The following is a 21,886-nucleotide window of genomic DNA, read 5'->3' on the forward strand; positions in this document are numbered from 1 at the left end:
CCCTGACAGCGCTATCTATCGGCACATTTTGGAACTATTTTTTTCCTTCGCCAAACAAAATTTCATTGCATCACGATTGTTCTGCTAAAATATCAAGTCATTCTAACCAGTAGTTTTAAAATTATCGATTTTTTGAAATCGTAATTTTAATTATAATCATCCTGTATATAATATATGTAATGATATCTCTAAATTCTAATTAATTTCCTAATTTTATCTTAATTTAATCCGTATTAACTTAATTCTAAAATGTTATCTTATTTCCTGATCTAGTTTCATATTTTTTATTTAATTACTGCTACACGAGCTGTGTAAAACTGCTGAAATTGGCAAGTTCCCACACTCCGAGTGAAGGGATTTAAATCTGTCAAGCTAAATAAATTCGTTTAATCGACACGTGTAAAGAAATCCCTATCAGAATCTTATAAAACCACCGGGAAAAATATTTTTTTTTTCGCTCTCTATCTATCTGCTCTTGTATCGTTTGTGAACGGACGTCACTTTCGCTCTTCTTTCTTGTACATAAATTATGCCTCCCCAGATGGAATAAAGCAAAGTTTTAAAATAAAAAAAATCTTCTTCGGCCACTCTACTGCCTAAAAAATATGTGTGTTTTTACATTATATATATATATATATATATAATGTAAAACCTTATAACGCCTTTCAGTCTCAGAGGATTTTAAAAACTTGCCACTAAAATGATTAAAAATAAACTTTATGAAATTCTTCGAAAGTCTTTGATAAAATATTACCTTCTTAATAAATTTTATGGATTTCAATTTTCACATCTTAAAAAGGAGAAATTTGAACCATTATTTGTGTGAACAATTGGTCACATTAGAAAATTATGAGACAAAAATGTATTAAATCTATTTTGTATTTTAACAAAAACTTAAAATACACAACAAATAAGTAAATCAACTATAAAACCCACCTTAAATATTTACCATTCTAAATAAATATTTCTCTATATATTGATAGCTTTTAGTATATATATATGCATTCCAAAGAAGTAGAGAGACTTCCCCCCGTTCTTTATTCTGTTCTTTGAAAATGGTGATAACGCTTTATCTCCCTAATTATTTGCTACGAACTTCAGAAGAAGGCGGTATTCAATAAGAATGAAATTGGAAATTACGGTAACACTTTTTTATTTTTATGCTTTCTGTGAAAAACCCTGTGACACCCTATGGAATAAATCGATAAATTGTCTTCTCTTTTCTATAAAGAATTGACTATGATCAATTATAACTCCAAAACGTGTCACAAGTCTTCAAAAAATGACTTGCTTGTCGAATCTCCCTTTCATAGATGAAGCTTTTGTTTATTTCATCTTTACAGCAGATAACTATTTTTTTTATTTTGTTTTGAGAGAATGAGTATGAATAAGTTTCCTGATAAAAAAGTTCCTATCGTCTATGTTCTCCCACTCATGAATGGGATAATTTTAATTTCTAAAGATACCTTGGAATAATTTTTTTAAGAATGCCTTTTCTCTAGATTCTTAAATGCCACAAATTCATTTCTTAATTTTGCATTCCTATTTATGGTGACTAGAGCACATGCCCTCACGCCACTGACAATAAATGACGAGTTGTCAGTTAACTTTGTTCTTTTTAACCATAAATTGAAAAAGTAGTCTTGAATGTAAAATATTTATTAACACGGTAACGTCTAACTAATTTAAAGCACGAATATCCCTAAATTTCTTTTAAATTATTACATTAGATTAAAGAAAATTGTGAAGAAGAATTAAATTTGGAAAATTCTTTTTGGGAAGAGATATTTTTTTTATTGTTTTAGAAAAAATATGGAAAAATCGGTGAAAAGTCATTTTTAAATCACAAGATGTATTATATATTATTATTCATATTTTATATATTACAAGATTATTAAAATGTAGTAAAATATCAAAAACTAAAGATTACATTCGAATTTATTGCATTATCTCGGAAAAAAAAAATCATAATAACGACTTCAAAATCTGACTAATGGGTGGTATATCTCAGCCCAAAGTTGCTTAGGATTTTGGAGATATTTATGGAATTTTTAAATAAAGCAAAAAAGAAAAATGTAATGCGTTCAGTTTAGTCACGCAAATGAAACACAACTGTCTTATAAATAGGATATAATATTTCCATTAAAAAAAAAGATGCATTTAATATCTTACATTTGAAAGCAATTCGTTAAAATATATACACCATGTATCCTACTGATATCTAACTGTAAAGCTATCTCTTTACAATTCTGTATTTCTATAAAATAAGGCACTATTTAATATATTGAGACGTGATTTAAGCTGCTTTTGGAAGATAACTTTATCACTCATATCCTGATTTTTTATTAAAGGGCTTACGAAGACGGTGATACTCGGCCTTTCAAAATATATGTCATAAAAATATTACACATAACGAGTTTTATAAATATATAATAAGCTATAAAATATAAATAAATTATAAAAACATATTATGAACTATACTCTATTGTATATTATAAATATATAGTAAGCACTACGTATTATGAAAAATTTTCCTATAAATTATTTATTGATGGGAGGGAATGGTAATTTCGACAATAAGAAAAATGGAGAAAATAAAATAAAAATAGTATTAGATAAATGTTGGAAACCTACTGTAGAATCTTGATATAAGCAGTATCAATTCAATTTAATATATAGGTTACTAAAGTAATAATTATTATCAGAAATGTATTTAAAAAAAGAAAATTGTCATATTGACAACAGTGAGATATGCACAATTTCACATGGAAAATGAATATAGAGAGAAAGTTCCTCTAAAATAAATAACTTGAAACCTATATAAAACCATCTCATAAGTGTTTCGTTCAGTAAAATTGAGAACCTTTATTTAAAAAAACACTTAATTGATTTATTTATTTGCTAGAATAACCTTACAGTTTAAAACTACGAAAGAAAATTCAGATAAAATCTCGTATTTATGAACCGTGATCGGATACATCGGTATGCCATTCTTCAAAATAACATATAACGTAGTGTGGTCGGAAACGAAAAATTTAATGAGCACCAAACCTGTATGCACGGTGGATCGAGTGGATTGTGTCTCTAACCCGCGACCTCATCTAAAATTCGCTTTTAAAGACATTAAGTTGTACAACTATCCACAGAAAGAAATAATAGCATAAAGTTTTCAATGGTTTGAAGTAAACAACTTCAACTCTCTCAGACGAATTATTTTCATCTGAAAAATCAAATTCAATTCTTTCAGAGGTGTTTACTTTTAAATAATTTCTGTTCGAAAATAATTTTAACTTCAGATACGAATTGCACAGATACGAAAAGTTATGATAGGATGATGTCTACAGAAAGTAATTTGTTTCTGCGTCGAGAAAGAGGTAGGAGTTTGGATTATCCATTTAATGTTTAAGCACTTCAAAAGACTGCATAGCAATACAGGATGACTATAAATTTTAAGCGCAATTCTATAATAATCTTAACTTTGTAAGTATATAGAGTAAACAAATTATATTAGAAACCTGATGCATTAATAAAATTTAAAAATTGTTTATTTTTAGATTCGTTTTAAGGAATGCTGTGTATTTGCTGCTGTGTATTTTGTAATTAACTGAACTGAATGTGAAGATCAAATAAGTTCAGAATTTAGCATAAAAAAGAGAAAGCGCATAAAGATTCCATATCCAAATGGACGAGGAAATTCAAAGAAGTCAAAGAATATAGTTTACTGTCTGTGGTGAAACTAGAGTCAGTACTAATTTTTTGAAAAGTAATTTCTGAAGAAAAGGACGCGCGTGTGTGTGTGTGGGGGGGGGTTAATTTAAAATCTTGGGGGTCAAGCATTTAAAATCTTTATATATATATATATATATATTCTTCATATCACATTTTCTTACATCTTTGGAACTATTTCATCTCGCATTCGAACTTTAAGACACAATATTTATATGCATATACACATGCTATTTCTTTCCTTCAGTGGTCGTCACATTTTTTATGAGATATAATTTCTATATAACTTTTGTATAGGCGAGAAATAATTCTTAAAAATTAAAACAATGAGCTACTAAAAAAACTGCAAAATAATACATTAACTTATGACTTTTTTTGTAGTATGAGATGTTGTAGTGATGATGACAGATTCTTATAAAAATGTTTATTGATCTTCTAGAAGTTATGGGAAGATAAAAGAAAAAAAAAACTAATAATGCATATTATTATAAATTGATTTGTTTTACTAAAAAAGAGAAAAATTAATAGATTATATGTTCATAGTTTTTACTTTATTTTTGATGAGAGTAATTGCTGACCTTTACTGCAAATGAGGAAGTTTCTCATGCACTTTTCTTCTGAAGCATTATTTCAACTGACGGAAAACCTTTAGGGAGCAACCGGTTTCTAACAAAGCCAAAAAAGTAGTGAAAAAAAAAAAAAGAAAGAAACTTCATGTGGTAATAATAAAGGATTTCATAAAATATGAACTAATGATTCTCCCACTAATCTATCTTTATTGGCTACATGATGAAGAATGATTTTCATCGAAAGAATGATTAAAGTGAAAGATATTTTCATCGTGATAGAAAACTTGTAAGTTATTTTTTATTACGTAGCATTTGGCCTTTTTCAGTCATTCGCCTATTGTAAAAGAAGAGTGAAATAGTTTTGCGAAATGTCGAAGGTTTCATTATTGAATTACAAAGAACTGCAGGAACTCTCTAGTTTCAAAAAGAATTGATGAAATAATTGAATTCGGAAAGAGTGGACGCACGTGTTCTCTTCAGATTAATTGACGAACGAACGATGGTTGGCACCCGTTTGTGATCTGGTTAGTTGGTGAAGCGTCAATATCTGAACATACTCAAGGTAAGCATAATTTAGAAACTAAAATATTCTAAATGGTCATTAACTTAGAAAGGAGTGATTACATGAAAACTGTTTTTGCTTTTAATATATATTTTCTTTTTATGTAAAAAGAAATTTTTGAAGGAAGTTTTCATAATTTTATAATCATGATTGCTATATCTTTAATAATTTTTCAACATTTTAAAAGTGTTTAATGGTAAAAACTAGGGTATTTAATTTGAGGCTACAGAAAAGCAACTCAATTTTTCAAAATGTAAAAAATAATTTTTAAGATTTCAACTCTACAATTCACGAATTTTCACTTCTTAATAAAAACTGCAAAGATAAGGAACAACAACAACAAAAAGATAAAAATCTAATTACAAATGTATTTATTTTTATTTTTTAAATTAACATTATTTAATTAAAAAGTTCAATTCGTTAAATAAATTTTTTTTTCTGAAAATTATCCTTCTTTATGTCAAAAATTTAGCAAATAGTGACTTTTATAAAAAAAATTGCTAAAATTGTCAAATTTGATTGAATTTAAAAGATAAAAATGGTAGTGATGGAAATTTGAATTACTGGTAAGCTTTGGTTACCAGAGTTAAATCTTAAATAAATAACATTTCAAATATAAAAATTGGGTTACGTTATTTTTAGTCTACTATGTTTAGTTACCGAATCAAGGTTAAAATTTATTAAAAATAATCTAGAATATTTTAAAATTTTTCTTTTAACTGTCAGTCATAAAATTTTTGTGATTTTTTTCCCATCTAATTCATTGTTGTACAAAAAGAAGAGAAAATACTTGGTCCTTGCTTTTTATTTACTTAAAATTTCATATCAAGATAATACATACTTTTTAAATTGTAAAAGTATTTCTTTATATACTTTCATTGATTTATTTTAATATATGCTTCATTTGAACTTAACATATACACAACTGAATGTATTAATTCGACAAAATCTGTCCAAATTAATCATTTAATTTTCTAGACAAGAATTCGTTCTAAATCTCACGCTTTACGAAAGTTTTTTTTTTTTAATACTGCTAAATCTCATCTATTTTTGTCATTTTAGGAAAAAATAGATAAAAAAAATTGAATTATTTACTGTATAATGCACTTTTTAATATTTTATTCGATGAATGCTGTTCTTTACAAATCTCAAACGCGGCGAATAAAATAATTTGTATGACAAGTGTTTAAGGAAAACTTGATTTCACGACATAAAAAAGAACAATCTTAAGATTATTACGCTATGCTTTTCTTAAAGAATTTTTACCTTATTCTTAAAAGCTAAAGAAACGATTTTTTTTTCTTCCGCTGTCTAACGGAAATGACTGTCTGGAAAATCGGATTCTAGGAAGAAAGCTGGGTTATATACAGAAAATTGAGGGGAAAATTAATCAATCTTGACCAGTTCTATCTAAATATACGAGTATGGACTTACGTTTATCGTTGCCTTGGAAAAGAAGGGAAATTTGTGATTAACTGAACAGAAGTGACAATTCTATATCTTAACAATGCAGCTTTGGTTATTTGGTTGCACTTTCCTTTTATATTTGGAGTAATTTGAGATTTGCTTTTCAGAAGTAACCATTTTAGCACTCGACTGAAATAATGCAGCTTTGGTTCTTTGGTTGCGTTTTCCTTTTGAAGATCATTGATGCATCGCCTTTTTGGCACCGTGTTGGTATGTATGCAATAAAAATACAGTTTCTTCATAAAAAATAAATTGTTAGATATATCCTTTTATATTTTATATTGATTAATTTAGATTTTACACACAATTTAATTCATTCTAAATTCTAACTTTTTGAAAGTTCACTTTTACAAATTTCTAAAGTTAAATGAAGCTTTTAAGAGTTTTGGAGAATAAATACCCCACGAAGTTTATTCTTAATGTAATACGTTTCATTCCGTGGTGGCAGATTATTCTTTATAATTCTATCGAATTTTTTTAAATAAATTTGCAATTTAGATCAGGGTTTCTTTAACAGGTTTGTGACTTTAAGTGAAATCATGTAGAAAAAAAAATCTATGTCACTAAATTACTTATAAAGCCGCCTTTTTCAATTTTTCAATCTTTGTAGGCTGAAAATAGCTAAGAAAAATAACTGTAGTACAAAAATAATAATTTTTTTAGATAATTACTTTTAATGAATTCTCTTTTTTGATATCCTTAATTAATGATTCATTCTTCAATTTGAGAGACGACCAAGCTTTTATACTCGAATTGATGGCCCGAGGGGAAAAAATTAAAAAAAAAAAACTTTTGTTTAAATGATATTAAAATGCGGATGTGATAAGTTCTAGGATGATTAAAGAGTGGAATGTTCTAATTATCTCCGAAATTGCTGGACAGAATAAATTTCCACGATAAGAAATGAGCAATTCGAGTAAATGAAATTAATAGATGAAAGTAATTAAAATCATGATTGTGTTTTTAACAATTAATAAGTATCCATCTACATTTTATGATGTTAGCTTAGTGCATGAAATATGGAGTAATCAATTTTATTATTTTCCATATTTGAAAGAATATTGCTTAATTGTTCCATTGACTAAAAAATTTCGAAATATTCCATATTTTTGAAAATATATCATTCTAAATACGTTTACATCGTATAGTATGATGTTTAAAAACAGAGAGATCAAATTATTTTTAGTGTAATTTGATTGATCATATTAGAGCTGATATTCTTTACTTTTATGATTGATAAATTGTTTTTTTTCTTTCTCTTCAAATCTGTAATATCTCATTAATTCAATGTTGGTGAGTGTTTACTAACATTAATAAATTACACTTTTATATTAATTCTTTAATTGCATTTTGTTTTCCTAATCACAAAAAAATAATTTACTATCATACCATGCAATCCAAAATGTTGATGATTATCTGATTTATTTGAAACTCAAATACCGACGAAGCACAAATAATTCAATACTTTTAAGTGTGATTTCTCAAAGTGTTTGAGTACTGATAGAATAATTTCAAGGATATTCGTAAGACTAATTTATATAATCAAAGCTAAATTATTATCTTGATATATTTCTTGTTTTTTTTTTGTACTTTAATCTTGGAAGGTTGTTCTTTTTCACCTTCAAATATATTTGTCAATAGATTTTTTTTCTATGTATGAGCGAGAAAAAATATGTACATATTTTATTTTTTCTGAAATTCATTAAATTTTTTTGAAACATGGGAATATTTTAACAAAAACTATGCTTATTATTATTATTTTTAATTTACAGCTCGACAAGTGATTTTCCCTCGTTCTTCTAGCCACGATGATTCATGTAAAACACCAACTGAAAGATCCGGGGCATGCATTCCTGTTCTTCAGTGTCGTAGCTTGATTCAAGCAAGGAATATGGACCTTATGAGAAAGTCCATCTGTGGATTCGAAGGAAAAGCTCCGAGAGTTTGTTGTCCTGCTAGAACAGATGATGACATAGCACAGGAGACTGAAGTCTTATCGCCAGATATTAGGAGAGGTTTCGAACAAAATTCAACTTCCTTGCCTTCTGATTCAAATGTAACAGTCACTAGTAGTGCCAGTACTAATAAAGCAGATGCACGGAATCTTAGGAATTTAACACTAAACAATGAAAGTAGCGAAGATGAAAGGAAGAATATTTTCCCTACTGGTATGTTTTTTTTTTCTATCTTTTAAATTATAAAATTTCTCTCAGTCCCAGAGCCTAGGTGTAATGTTTCCGTCTATTTGACATATTTACGGCTTCAGTAAGAAAAAAAAAGCATAGCTTTTATCATATGTTTTTTGGAAATGTTTATTTTTATTAGTGAAATAATACATATTAATGTATACCACTAACATACATATATCCACAGAAGAATGATGAGCCCGATAATATCCAAGAGAATGATTTTTTAAATTTTCTGTAATTTTCGAATAAAAGGGTTTACAAATCTCTTCATGAATTCCCTTCTGATTGAGGGTTTTGTTGATTTCATAGATTATCCTAAGAAATGCATATTATTATCCAAAAATTATTATCTCAATAATAAAAATAAAAATGCTGAAAATAAGACTACTAAATAGAAATTAAAACTAATCTATAAAAATATAGATTAATAAGGACTAAAGAGATGAAAAATTATTTTGAATTAAAGCTCAGGCGAATATATGTCAAAAGAAGTCATAAAAATTTTAGATGAATTTCCTTTTCAATCGATATGAAAATCTGAAGAATTTTATTTTGTTTCGTGGTGCTTGGTGGTAAGATTTTGACTTCTAGATCACAAAATTGAGGGATGATGATGAGAGAACTATAGAAATTCTATCGTGTATGTGTGCTTAATGCACATTATTTTTGACTTGGGGATCAATACCCTGCGGTATTGAGCGTCAATCACGTCCTCCCTGTGGTGTCGTGCGGAAGCTTAGCGACGAAGATGCCAATTCAAGTGTAGTCCTTTGCCTTTTAGCAAAATTCAAAATTAGGAAATCCATCAAAAATAGCTTTGGGCAACTTCAATCTGGATTGCTAATATAACTAAATGAAAATGAAAATGTTTTGGCTTGAGCCAAATATAATATTTGAAGTATATCATACTTTGTCAGCGAAATGTCGCTTCATTTCAATACAATACTTCATCTCAATTTGGTGTATAGACCATATTTATATACAATAAGTATATGAAAAAAATCGTTCGTAAAATGTGACAAAGGGAACAAAATACACAAAAGAATAATCCAAGAATTTAAGTAGAGTTTCACTATTTATCTTTATTATATGTCAAAACAGCAATAATTGGAAAATATTTAGTTTATTTCAAAATAAATAAATAAAACAACAATTGCTATCCATTAAATTATTAACTTTCCTAAGAAAATATTTCAGCAAATTCATCAAAGTCAACAAAACCGAAAAGTATATAACATAAACATTTAACCTGTAAGTTAATAAATCTAAATATGGATGATTCGTAATTTTCAGAAACCGGAAGAACAACGCTAGTCCACTGGATAATGTGTTAAAATGTAATAACTATCATTATATTTTATCCAACCCAGAAAGATTTTTAGAGATTCAATTTACTGAGGATATCTGAGTAGTTTAAAATCATTTTATTGATTTTTATTAAATTAAAAACTATTCATCGTGATACTGAGTCCGAACCGTTCAAAACATTAAAATTTATAGACCCAATTTAACATAAATACATCATATTAAGTTTCAAGATGGTTCGGACATCAAACAGGGTTCAATGTATGTAATATCCAATTAGGTAAAATTACTTTCTAATATTTAGTCAAATAGCATGATAACACTAACACAAAGACCTACGAAATAGGTATTAAATTTTTTCAACAGTTTAAATAATGAAAAAGTATACATTCGATCTTTTATTTTCAGAATGTGGGCGTACTTTAGTAACATTTCGTCGAATAGTTGGCGGTCAGGAATCGGTAATTGGAGCTTGGCCTTGGATGGTAAGCTGAAACTGTTTACATTACTTCCTACACTGTGTAAAACTTTCAAATACAAATTTTTCTATAAAGTGAGAAAATTTCACCTCATACTAACATTCCGATTGACTCATTATGTTTTAAAAATTTCTGAGGCATGGGAAATCAATTAAAAAATCTGGAACTGTAAATTTTAAATTCTAGAAGTGATTCAATCCTAGTTACGGTGAATCTTTATACGAGAAACATTGAAATCACCATTTCGAAATTTGGAAAAAGTAATATTGTTTAAAATTTTTAATGGTAAAATACCTCTGTTTTTATCTATCTAGTCACTAAATTATTCCATTAAGTGTTAAAAGTAATAAAAAAGGTTAATTGATCAATTTGGTCATAAAATCTACAACTACATTTTAATTTTTCTAAAATTACAAAACATAGCAAATTGTTGATTGAAAAAAAAATCACTGTATTGCTTAAATTCATTTATTGCTCTATAAATATTAAATAGAACAGTTTTAAATATTGTTCAACAATTTCTCCAAGCAAAAATTTTTGCAGAATACTCATTGTTTCCTTTTCAGAAAGAATCAAGCTAAATAAATAAAATCCATAAATCAGCCATAACATCAATTTATTTTAATAAAATTTATTTTCTATAGCAGAAACAATAGTAGTCAGACTGTTAATCCTTTGTTATATTGTCAATCGTAGGAGTATTCGAAATTATCTTCGATTTAAAACAAATTTGTAAAGTTGTTATATACAGATTTGAACCTTTTTCCTCACAACAATCAGACATGTTTTCTTTTAATCAAAGTACATTCAAATATTGATTATTTTCAATAAAAGGATTATGGAGTATCAGGATATTAAGAATGCTTTATGATCTCCAGAATGTTTATTCTGGGATTGAACTTAACTTCTTTGGCATTATGACAATTTAAATAACAGTATTATTAACAAAAAGTTTGTAAGCAATGACTGATGATTTGGAACAGGTTCACAAAATGCTTGAACTCAAAGGTTCTTAACGTTCGGACATTTTTATTGCTGGAAAGACAGTGGTATTGCGAATTTAAGTACTTGTATACATAATAGGAGATAATGCACTTAAATGCAAGATGTAGAAAGAAAAAAAAAAATTGACATAAAAATAAAGCAATCTTTAAATTTATAAAATATGTTGGCGAATTCACTTTCACTCAAAGTCATGCTGGTATGGTGGGGAATCAAGTCAGGAGGGAGTAAGTTTCAGAGCAATCTTCTGGGTCTTAAGAATTTTTTGTGTGTGATACTATTTGAGACAAGATGATAATTACCATTTACGAATTATTCTGATAGCCTTACCATATTTACCATAAAATTACTAGATTTCATATCGGATGATTATGAAATCTTTTAGATCGAAGCAAAACAAATAAATAAATAAAATTAAAAGTAAGAAGGTCAAGTTTAAACCAATTCGATCGCTTTATAAATGTACATCACTCATATTTTGATGATCGTCAGAAAAAACTTCTTAGTAATGATTCATTTCATATAATTATTATTTCAATCCATTAATTTATATCTTTTTAATTAAAAAACCCGCCTTTAACAATTTGCATTAAATTTTTTATATTTATATAAAGAAATTAATTAAAAAAGCCTTAATTAAGAATTTTATTTACAGGCTCTGATTTACTTCATTCGAAGAAGTGGGAGAAGTGCTGAATGTGGGGGAGTTGTAGTTACTTCAAAGCATGTAGTCACTGCTGCTCATTGCATTGTAAGTTCAAGACGAGGAAACACGTAAGTATTTTATTTATCTTTTGACAAGTATGTAAATTAGAGAAATATGTATTTGTTTTAATTAATGGTAGGAAGAACACAGTAAGGATTATAGATTGTTCCTTATCTCGGCTTTTAATCTTCGACATTCGCCATATCGGGTATGAGGATGAGAAGGGACAATCATAAAATTATGAGTATCCAGTTCTTTTCTGGCATATTAAGAGAAGTGAATAATAACTATTCTTAGATCTGTGTGAATAATAACTATTCTTATATCTGTGTGAATAATAACTATTCTTATATCTGTGTGAATAATAACTATTCTTATATCTGTGATGACCATTCGTGAAAAAGCGGCCCTACAATGGTATGTATTTTGAAAGTATTATAGAATATTCCTTGAGACAGGTTGGGGGCCAGTCATTTTGCTTTTTTTTTTTTTTTCAGTTTTGCTCAGTCTGAGTGAGAGTTTCCTTATCATTTTTTTCTACTTCCACAGTGGGGCACCTCAGATATGAGGATGAAACTCTTCCGATATGGTAGTTGGTTCTCGCTACCCAGATGGGTATATCAAAGATGTGGGATTGGTTACCCCTTATCGATGACGGGACGTACATCCCACGGCAAGGGTTGTGACGTGGCCGGTGATGGTTCTTAGGATTCAACCTTAGTTCTCACCAATGCTATTGTGGCGGTCCGGTCATTCATATTTTCTGTGTGCTTTAATGGAGGGTCAGAAAAGTCAATATATGGTTATCATTATTTCTACCAAAGGATTCAAATGACAGCTATCAAAATGTTAACAAAATTACTCTCCAAGTTAAAACTTTTAGCAAAATTGAATTTTTTAAAAAAAATTCGTATTATTAGTGTTACATTAATTTAGTGGTAGCCTTTTGTTCCAGATCTTTTTGAATTTAAAAATATGTACATGGTATGCTTATTTTTTCCACGAGATGTCGTTTAATATCTTAAGTATTTCATAACATTGTCCTGATTTTAAATAATTTTACAAATAAATATAAAAACAGTTTCGTAGTACCATTTCAATTCTAATCAAATTATAAATTCCGATTTCCTTTCGAGTAGAGAATAAGGAAATTCCTGGAGTAATTTTTATATCCAGTTATTGATTTCAATACGCATTTTTTTCTGTATATCATTGCAATGATAATTCTAATTAACCGTTATTATATTTTATATGTATTAAATATACTTGTCTAAAAATAATTATATAACACAAATTTGGTTTTTTTAATTTTGGTATTTATTTTGCAGCGAGTTCGGTTCGAATAAAAGTAATTTTAAAAAAAATTATGTACTGTTGAAATTTGTCTTGGAAGCATGCATATAGTAAAATAGTTTATAATATCCTGTTATTTTTATCTTTTTGTTTATTTATTCTAATTTTGAAGATAATTAGATTTTAAAAAATTTTGGTAATGCAACAGATAATACATAACATTTGGAAAAGGTCCGCAATCTAAAAATGAAAAGGAGTTGGTGAATTTCTTGAAAGTGAACAGAAAATCGATAGTGATTATGAATTATACATTAATTTACCACTAAATATATTACATATATATTTTAATAAAATATTCACAGTTTTGCTTTCAAACTCAAAGGTGTTAAAAGACACCTTTTGGTCGAAATAGGTATACAAAAACATGTGTCGATATAAAATTAATCTCACTTCATTAAATCTTCACTACCATTCTCAACCACACTTGACAACTCGAACACTGAGATTTTTTTTTGAGTTGAATTTTAAAAGAATAAAAACCTATGTAGCCATCGTCGAGAAGCAATATTTGCTTTACGCTCTACTTCATTAGCCCTTTTTAAAATTTAAATTTAAACTTTTCTCCCCCCCCCTTTACTTATATCTTTTTCCTTTTTTTGCTATGTTTATTTATATTAGAATTTCTGAGATTACAAAATTTCTATCACTTGCATTTTTATAGAATAATGATTTTAAAAAGCCATTCTGTTATACAGGGTGAGCTTAAAGTCTTGCCCTGATTGTAAAAAAGTATTGCGCAAAAACTTTTATATTCAGACACGTATTTCTTTTTGTAAACTGTGAACTATTTGATTAAATTTGTAATTAGACCAATTAGCCTATAAATTTCAATGCGTGTTTACTTTAGAACTCAAATAATGTTAAAGTGCTATTCTAGTTCTCACTTTTGATTGTCTAATAATAGTTCTGTTATACAAAACACAACATCTTTTATTCTAGTCTCCAATGCTTGATTGGCCTGGTGGTAGGGTCTCGGTCCGTGAGCCGTAGGGTTTTCAGGTTCGAGACCCGATTCCACCAAAGAACCGTCGTGTAAGGGGGCCTGTTGCACGTTAAATCCATCAGGGCCAAACGTCCTCCCGCTGGTGTGGTATGGAGAGGGGGGGGGGTGCCAGCTCAGATGTCGTCCTAGTCATCTGACAGCGGCTCTAAATTACGAGGTCCGTCCCAAAATAGCCCTAGTGTTGCTTTAGAACGGAACGTTAATATAACTAAACCAAACCAATGCTTGCTTATCGTGAATTGAAGTGTCAAACATTTATAAGAAGGTCTAAATTTTCTGTAAATAAAAAGGGCAGATTTCATTTCATGGAATCACAAAAAGCATTGCGATTTTTTTCTTAACTTCATTTCGTCAAAAAAACTAAAATTTCATTCACTCTTACATGCATGGATTAGCTATTCTTTCAATGATGGAAAAAAAAAAAAATTCAACCCTTCAAAATCAGGGTTATGCAATAATAAAAATTTTGTATTACTGTCTTTAACGGTTATTTATTTTAATATTTTTTAATCTGAGAAAGATTTTGTACTCACCCTGTATGTTATGTATAAAGTACTTATTCTGTTACACAAAATTTTTACTATACGATTATCAAAATTACTTTTTAGAATGAGCCCACGACAGTTAATGGTTCGTCTTGGAGATCACGACATTGAATCTGATAATGAAGGAGCTACTCCAGTGGATTTTGCCGTCGTATCGGTTATAAAATTCGAAGGATTTGATCTCAGAACATTTCAGAACGACATTGCGATACTAGTTTTAAATACGACAATTCAGTTTGGAAAAAATATCGCTCCAATTTGCCTTCCATTCGATGTATTCAAAGGAGATTTATCTAACAGAAATGCTTTTACTGCAGGTTGGGGAACTATAAGCTATGGTAAGATACTTCATTTTTATATTAAGCTTATGCTATTTGTTTTAACTGAATTCTAAAATTGAAGAGCATCATGATCCAATTTTGAAAGTTCTTTTTAACTCAAAACAATGCATGCTGGTTTTTGTTTTAATTTTAATGATTCTTTTTGTCCTTTGATTTCTTTTTTTGTCCTTTATTTTTCCATAAAAAATATATGCAAGAATCAACAGCACGTTACCTAAAATTCCATTCATTTTAAGTTTTATTTGAAAGAAAATAAGTGCTAAACATTTCAAATTAGGAGTTGTAATATTTTACGTTGAAATCACTTTATTTGCCGGTTAGACGTCGATGACGCACTCATCTTCATCTAACCGGAGTCAGATGATGAGAAATTACCGCACAAGTATGGTAGTACCACGAAGTTACATGATGGGGATGACCGACAGAAAAAGCTTAAATTAAATTTGATAAAGTGGAGTCTAACATAGTATTTAAGCAGCACATACGAATTTTAATCAGTTGGATTCACGAGCTAGCGAAACAGCTGCGTGGAAGAAAATTTGTAATAACGAATATAACTTCATACATACTGAAATAAAACAGTGCCTATTAAAATAGTATCATAAAAGGGAGTTATTTCGATAATAAAATCTGACAAATTCGTTTGACGAGTCAACGACTTTCCTTCTTGTGTAAAATTTTTATTCATGAGAAATTTGATTTGCAGAAATTTTAAACAGGAGAAAGGCATGGATAATCCTATTATTGCATAGCAATAAATGCAATGTACCCTATCATTGCAATAATAAATATGAATGTAACCTGTTATTAAAATAATAGGGTACATTTTGAATTCCCGTGTTGTTATCCGTGGCAGTCCGGTTATTCAGTTTAAACGTATGTTCTCGAGATAGAGAGAACTATTTCTCGTCATTTTTAATTAAATGGTAAATGAAATTTTAAAAAATATATATTATCAATATACAGAATATACTACTAAATTTCTATGCTAGGAGAAAAAAACTTATTTTTTTAATGTGCCTTTTGTCAACCCAGAAAATAAATTAGCCTTATAGCTCTCAGAGGAATGAAGGCTAAATTGTTATAGTTTGGTTATAAAACAACTATGAATTCGGAATAATATGGAACTTCATCTGGCATTTCTGCAATATGTCTAGGGACATAGGTGTTTAAAAAAAATTCAGGATCAGCAACTAGAGCTCCCATAAATAGTAACATAGGATTTTTCTTCTTATACTAATAATCAACAATTCGTATAATACAGTGTGGCAGATAGCAACGCTCTGATATCAGGGTGTATTTCCATTATTTATCACTTTATCAATAGAGTAAGTATATCCTAAATCACAATATGATGTTATCTCATGGGTTTGAAAAATAATCAAACAAATAAGCGTGTTTTTTGCTGTCCTGGAAAGAAATGCTAAAGCTCATATTCCATGGCAGCTCGTACCTAGATGCACGGACCGATTATGACTATTTTGTAACGATCCTTAATACCCAAAATATTATTCGAGGCAGCTTGTTATTCAGTTAACTGGGATACCAAATGCCAGGGCGAAGCGACCTCTATAAAAATTATATGGAGAAAATGAATTGTATTATCACTGACTATTATTTATATATGATAATAAAAATACTCCCCATAACAAATATCGTTGTCAAAACAATAAAGTCTTTTGTAACTTATCTCAACTAGGTTCACTATCTTATCAATTCGACAAATCAGTGTCACTGTAATTGCAACTCTTTGCTGTTATCTGATGGCGCTCTAATGAGCTAATTTGTAACTCATATTCCATAAACTTGGTACATCTTAACAAACTTCAGGTTATTGTCTTTGTACAACTGTTTGTTGCCATTTGATGATGCTCTACAGGGTTAATTTCAAAATGGTTAATTTAGGGTTAATTTTAATACTCCTACATAGGTTGTGTCCGACTCATCTCTAATTTTGTCTACACTTGAATTAGCTCGACTTGTCATACTAATGTTTTTATTTAGGGGGACCAGCAAGTTCGAAACTTCAAGAAGTGCAACTAAGGATTTGGGAGAATCCACGATGTAAAGTAGTTTTCAGGAGAGAAGTGCCTATTACTGGAGCTAATGTGTGTGCTGGTGATGGTGACAAGGATGCTTGCAGGGTGAGAATTCTTTTTCATACGGCAAAAAATATGTTAATAATAATAATAAAAATAAAATGCTCCCAGGAATTCGTATTATTTATGATTTGGATAATTGGTTTAATAAACGTAACTTAGGAAGCAGACAAGTCGACAAAGAGGCATGTAGGGTGAGAATTCATCTCGTGTGACAGGAAAAATAACGAAAAATAAAGAGAATATACATAAAAAAAAATTGTTCATAGACTGCATATTGCCTTGCAGCATACATATAATATTTACAGGAATTTGAATTTTCTAAAATCTGGTTTGAATTAGTGATTGAAAATGCAACACAAGAAACACTTAATGAAAATTTAAATATATTTCGACAACAGTTCCATTTTTACAAAATCAATACTTAAAAAAAGACTCATGCTTTTCTGTAAAGCAGAAGTTCAATCAGTATATATAATCTTCCCTCGCCGTCTGTAAAAATATCCCCGCCCCTTTGGTCTGTGTCATTATCGGATGCGAAATCGTAACATCCGTTTCGGCATATAGCAAGTGAGACAAGTTTTTTAATGTTTAAATATACTTCTTCATTCGAATGCGGATAAACTTAAGCATGAATAAATAACAAAGTACAATTTGAGGCCTGCAATTTTTATTATTCTGTATTTATAGTTATTCATTATATTTTCCTTTCATGGATCAAATTGAAAGCTATTGCTAATATTTTGTTTTAGCATTTTTTAAAATTTTATATTCGGCTTATTTTTTCTGTTAGTGGATCGCATTTTACTTCAATCCGATTTTAGAGAATAATTCTGATATTCATAATATTCTTGAAAGTTCGAGAGTATTATGGATAGAGAAGATCCCACTTGCTCTGAAACAAAAATTCTAATATTATTATACATTTACATCTAAAGCATACTGTAAATAATTTTTTAAAATTTTATTTCTTAAATGCACTGTCAATGTGCATGATATTTTCTATAACATCTTTCGTTAGCTAATCTGTGACAGTCTTATTCCAGATATTGTAAACAGAATAGCAACCCATCTAGACGGGAATATTTTTTAGTCATTAAATGATATTTAATAAATATATTATTTGAGAGATATTTTCAGGAACTTAAAGAATATTTATTCAAAACTGCAACCTAAATTTATAATAATGTTTGCATTTAAGTACAATTTGATTTTCCTTTATTTCAGGGCGATTCAGGGGGTCCATTAATGTTAGCTCACACAGATGGAAGATTTTATCTTATTGGAATTGTTTCTTTTGGTAAAAAATGTGCTGAACCAGGAGTTCCAGGAGTTTATGCTCGGATAAGTCACTTTATAGACTGGATCGTACAACAAGTGGAGAAAACAATGTAATTTTTTTGCCTAGAAACTGAAACGTCAAATTTCTTGAGCTTATCCAGAGACGAAACTCGCTTATACTGCTGTTTTGTGTCTTAAGAGAAATATATACTACATTTAGTCCAGTCTTAAATTTCCATCTGATGCAGATGCTCCTTTCTCCATCATTAGTTTCGTTTCTAATCTTATCAATCCTGCAGGGACGAAACTAGATGATAGAGAAGTGCTCAATCGTTAGAAAAGAGAGTCAAACTCGCGGTCCGCAACGAATATCTTTGCATCCTAGAAACAGATAACAGAATATAGTAATTTTCTTTTTAATCTTATAGCTCAGTTCTATAAATTCCTAATTATGCAGATGTTTCCTCAGCCTTCTCCGATTTCCTTCGTAGATAAAAAATAAACACACAACCATGAGCAGTTATTAAGAATCAATATCAAATCCACGTGGAAGTAATCGAGATTCAATGATGTTCCGATAAGAAGAGAAAATTCATCGTAGTTGGGATGTTTGAATCTTATAAATGTTTGCCAATCAGGTTTGGAAACATTCAAAAATTTTCATAGGAAATTATTTCCAATTTAGCAGCATCTTTTGGTGAGAATATTCATTTTTACTTAAAAAGGTAAATAAGTCCCCTGTCAGATTCTAATATTGACATCCATATTGGATTAATTATAGAATTAATTATCGCTGACTAGATATTCTCAGAATACAAAAACATTGTAGCTGAGAAGAGATGCGGAAGTGCCAGGAAGAATTTTTAAAGCTTCGCATGAACATAGATTTTGATTATTTGGCCTATGTGTTGGCATTTGAGTGATATAAACAACGTTTGGTTTCCCATTATGTTGACTTTAGTAGTTTCTCTTCCATCCTTTAGTTTCGTCCCTGGATTTCTCATTTGGGCTTTCAGCTTATCTTTTATACTTATGTAGTTGTTTTCGAAGGAGGCACTCTTTTTCAATCTTTAGCTTTGTTCTTGACTTTTCATTTGTTGTTTTCAGAATTTATTACATCTGAATGAAATAAAATTGCCATGAGAAGGACAACCCTTACTATCAGCCATTCTAACAATTGGTCTAGAAGTTCTACATGAATAGTGGATAAAATTGAAAAAAAAAAAATTGAAAGCACAAATGGAATTGAATTTCTGCAAAAGTTTGAAATTTCACTCGGTTAATCAAAGTAGTATTATCAATCTGAATATGAAAGTCTGCCATTAAAATGCGTTAAATTCGTTGAGATATTCATTCTTTAGTAAAAATTCTTTAATTAGGTACAGAAAGATACAATTGAACAAAATGTAAATTTTCTATAATTTTCGATTTTTATTAGGAAGCTAAACATGTATATGTTGAAAGGCATAATATATTACTAAATTATTTAAATTAAAAATATTTAATTTTAACTTTTAGTTCTATCTATATCCAAACTCTTTAAATTTGTCGAACCAAACCAAATTAAATACACGGTAATTTAACTCCGTCCGAGCCGGTCTCAGGACTTCTTGGATCCTCGCAGCTAGTGCAGGAATTTACTGCATTTAATGAAAAAGCAGCGTCATGTAGTAAATCATTCTTTCATTATTTTAATTTAAACTCATTTGTGTGAAGATTTTGAAAGTGTTCTCAAACAAGGTAAGAATGAAAGAAATTTTAATACAAGTTTCTTTCCGCTGTTTTAGATGAATCCCTATTTTACGCACAAATTGTTTGATGTCATCATTTAACGTTTTTAAAAACATTTTATTAAAAAATTGACTACAAGATATGGAGAAAAAAAAGCGGAAGCACTTACTCAACGTATTAATAAACAAATAATTCTGCTGTCTTTATTGATCCTTCTGTAAAATATATTTTTTAACTGTGTATTATTGAAATAGATGAATAAATTTTATTTATACTCAAATGTGTTGTGTTTAGAAAATAGTGCTAAATAAATATACCGTGTAGGTTTACTTTGAGTGAAACATTGACAGTGTACATATATCTAGATTATATATGTTAAACATAACTGATAACAGGCCTATAAAGTATCAAATGTTTCGATATGCTGGTAGGAGAGTTTTGAATTTGATGTTAATTTTGCATCATGGACTAAACATTTTTGTTTTTGGGTGTCATGGAAGTTTGGAAGACCAACTTGATGCCACAGTTGTTGATTTCATCATCAAACCTCGGTTCAAAATTATGAAGTCCATTCTAACATAGCCTTCGAACAACTTTAAAAAAGGGCATTAAACCAATTGATTAATCTTCGATTTGCTTTGATTGATGGTGGTATCAGTTTCCTCAAAAGGTGTATTATATGAATATAGGCAAATTTTTTGATTTACCTTTAGGACAGGATTCTAAATCATAATATGAAATGTAATTACTGCAACAATAACTGATAAAAAATAACAAGTAAACGAATGAAGTTATCAGGGTGGAAAATATAAAAGGATGTAAAATCAAACAAATCATATAAGAACAGATTGTCGCGGTTTATAGAATCATATTCTGTTACAACCCATTCCTCTATAATTTGACAGGTGTCGTCCTGCCCATTTGAACAAGTTTCAATGTTATGAAGTCATTCTCGAAATAACTCTAAAACTGCCTCAAAACGGAATATCACTTTATATAAAGTAACTAACCTCTTTCAAAATTAGGAGATGCCGCAAAATATGACAGCACATTCTTTCCTATTTGAATTTCAACCTTGGCCTTAACCTAGGAGTCTTGCTTCTTCTTTCTTTGTTTGGCATATTGCATAAATAATAAAGTGAAAAGAACATTACACGACTACATTATGAAATTCTACTCTAGGCAGTGGCGTAGCGTGAGTTTCAGCCGTCCGGGCCATAGCCAAATTCACCATCCTCTCATTTAGGTATTAAACACAGAAGGCTCCAAAATTTATAAAAATTCTCAAGAACTTTTCGACAAGAATAAATTTGTTATTGTGCATTGTACAGAGTACAAGTAAAGAAATCACTTAAATGCTTGTCTTATAATAAAAGTATTTGTTACAAAAGTTTATACACAAATGCCACTTATTGATTGATATATACACATGTATCGGCAAGACTAAGTTATTATTATATAAAATTGAGAACGCATAATGAATAACAGCGAATATAATATAAAACACAAATCAATTTAAAATTAGAAC

The 21,886-nt window shown here is 29.1% G+C and overlaps 1 protein-coding gene across 1 annotated transcript; it reads left to right on the top strand.

Annotated features, from left to right (window-relative positions):
• The first annotated feature begins 4,510 nt into the window (after positions 1-4,510).
• LOC129959633 (proclotting enzyme-like) lies at positions 4,511-20,531 on the top strand. Its single transcript, XM_056072506.1, has 8 exons — positions 4,511-4,857; positions 6,432-6,534; positions 8,097-8,492; positions 10,227-10,303; positions 11,955-12,073; positions 14,970-15,244; positions 17,252-17,391; positions 18,574-20,531. Exons 2-8 carry the CDS (start codon positions 6,462-6,464, stop codon positions 18,739-18,741), a joined length of 1,248 nt encoding a protein of 415 aa, XP_055928481.1. The 5' UTR covers positions 4,511-4,857; positions 6,432-6,461; the 3' UTR covers positions 18,742-20,531.
• Positions 20,532-21,886: the final 1,355 nt, after the last annotated feature.

Source organism: Argiope bruennichi, chromosome X2 (assembly GCF_947563725.1).
Source record: "Argiope bruennichi chromosome X2, qqArgBrue1.1, whole genome shotgun sequence".
NCBI lineage: Eukaryota > Metazoa > Arthropoda > Arachnida > Araneae > Araneidae > Argiope > Argiope bruennichi.

Excerpts from the sequence above, each read along its gene's own strand:
- LOC129959633 (XM_056072506.1), top strand. The coding sequence starts at position 6,462 with ATGCAGCTTTGGTTCTTTGGTTGCGTTTTCCTTTTGAAGATCATTGAT. Across the intron at positions 6,535-8,096 it reads GCCTTTTTGGCACCGTGTTG|CTCGACAAGTGATTTTCCCT; the intron begins GTATGTATGCAA and ends TTTAATTTACAG. Across the intron at positions 8,493-10,226 it reads GAAGAATATTTTCCCTACTG|AATGTGGGCGTACTTTAGTA; the intron begins GTATGTTTTTTT and ends TTTTATTTTCAG.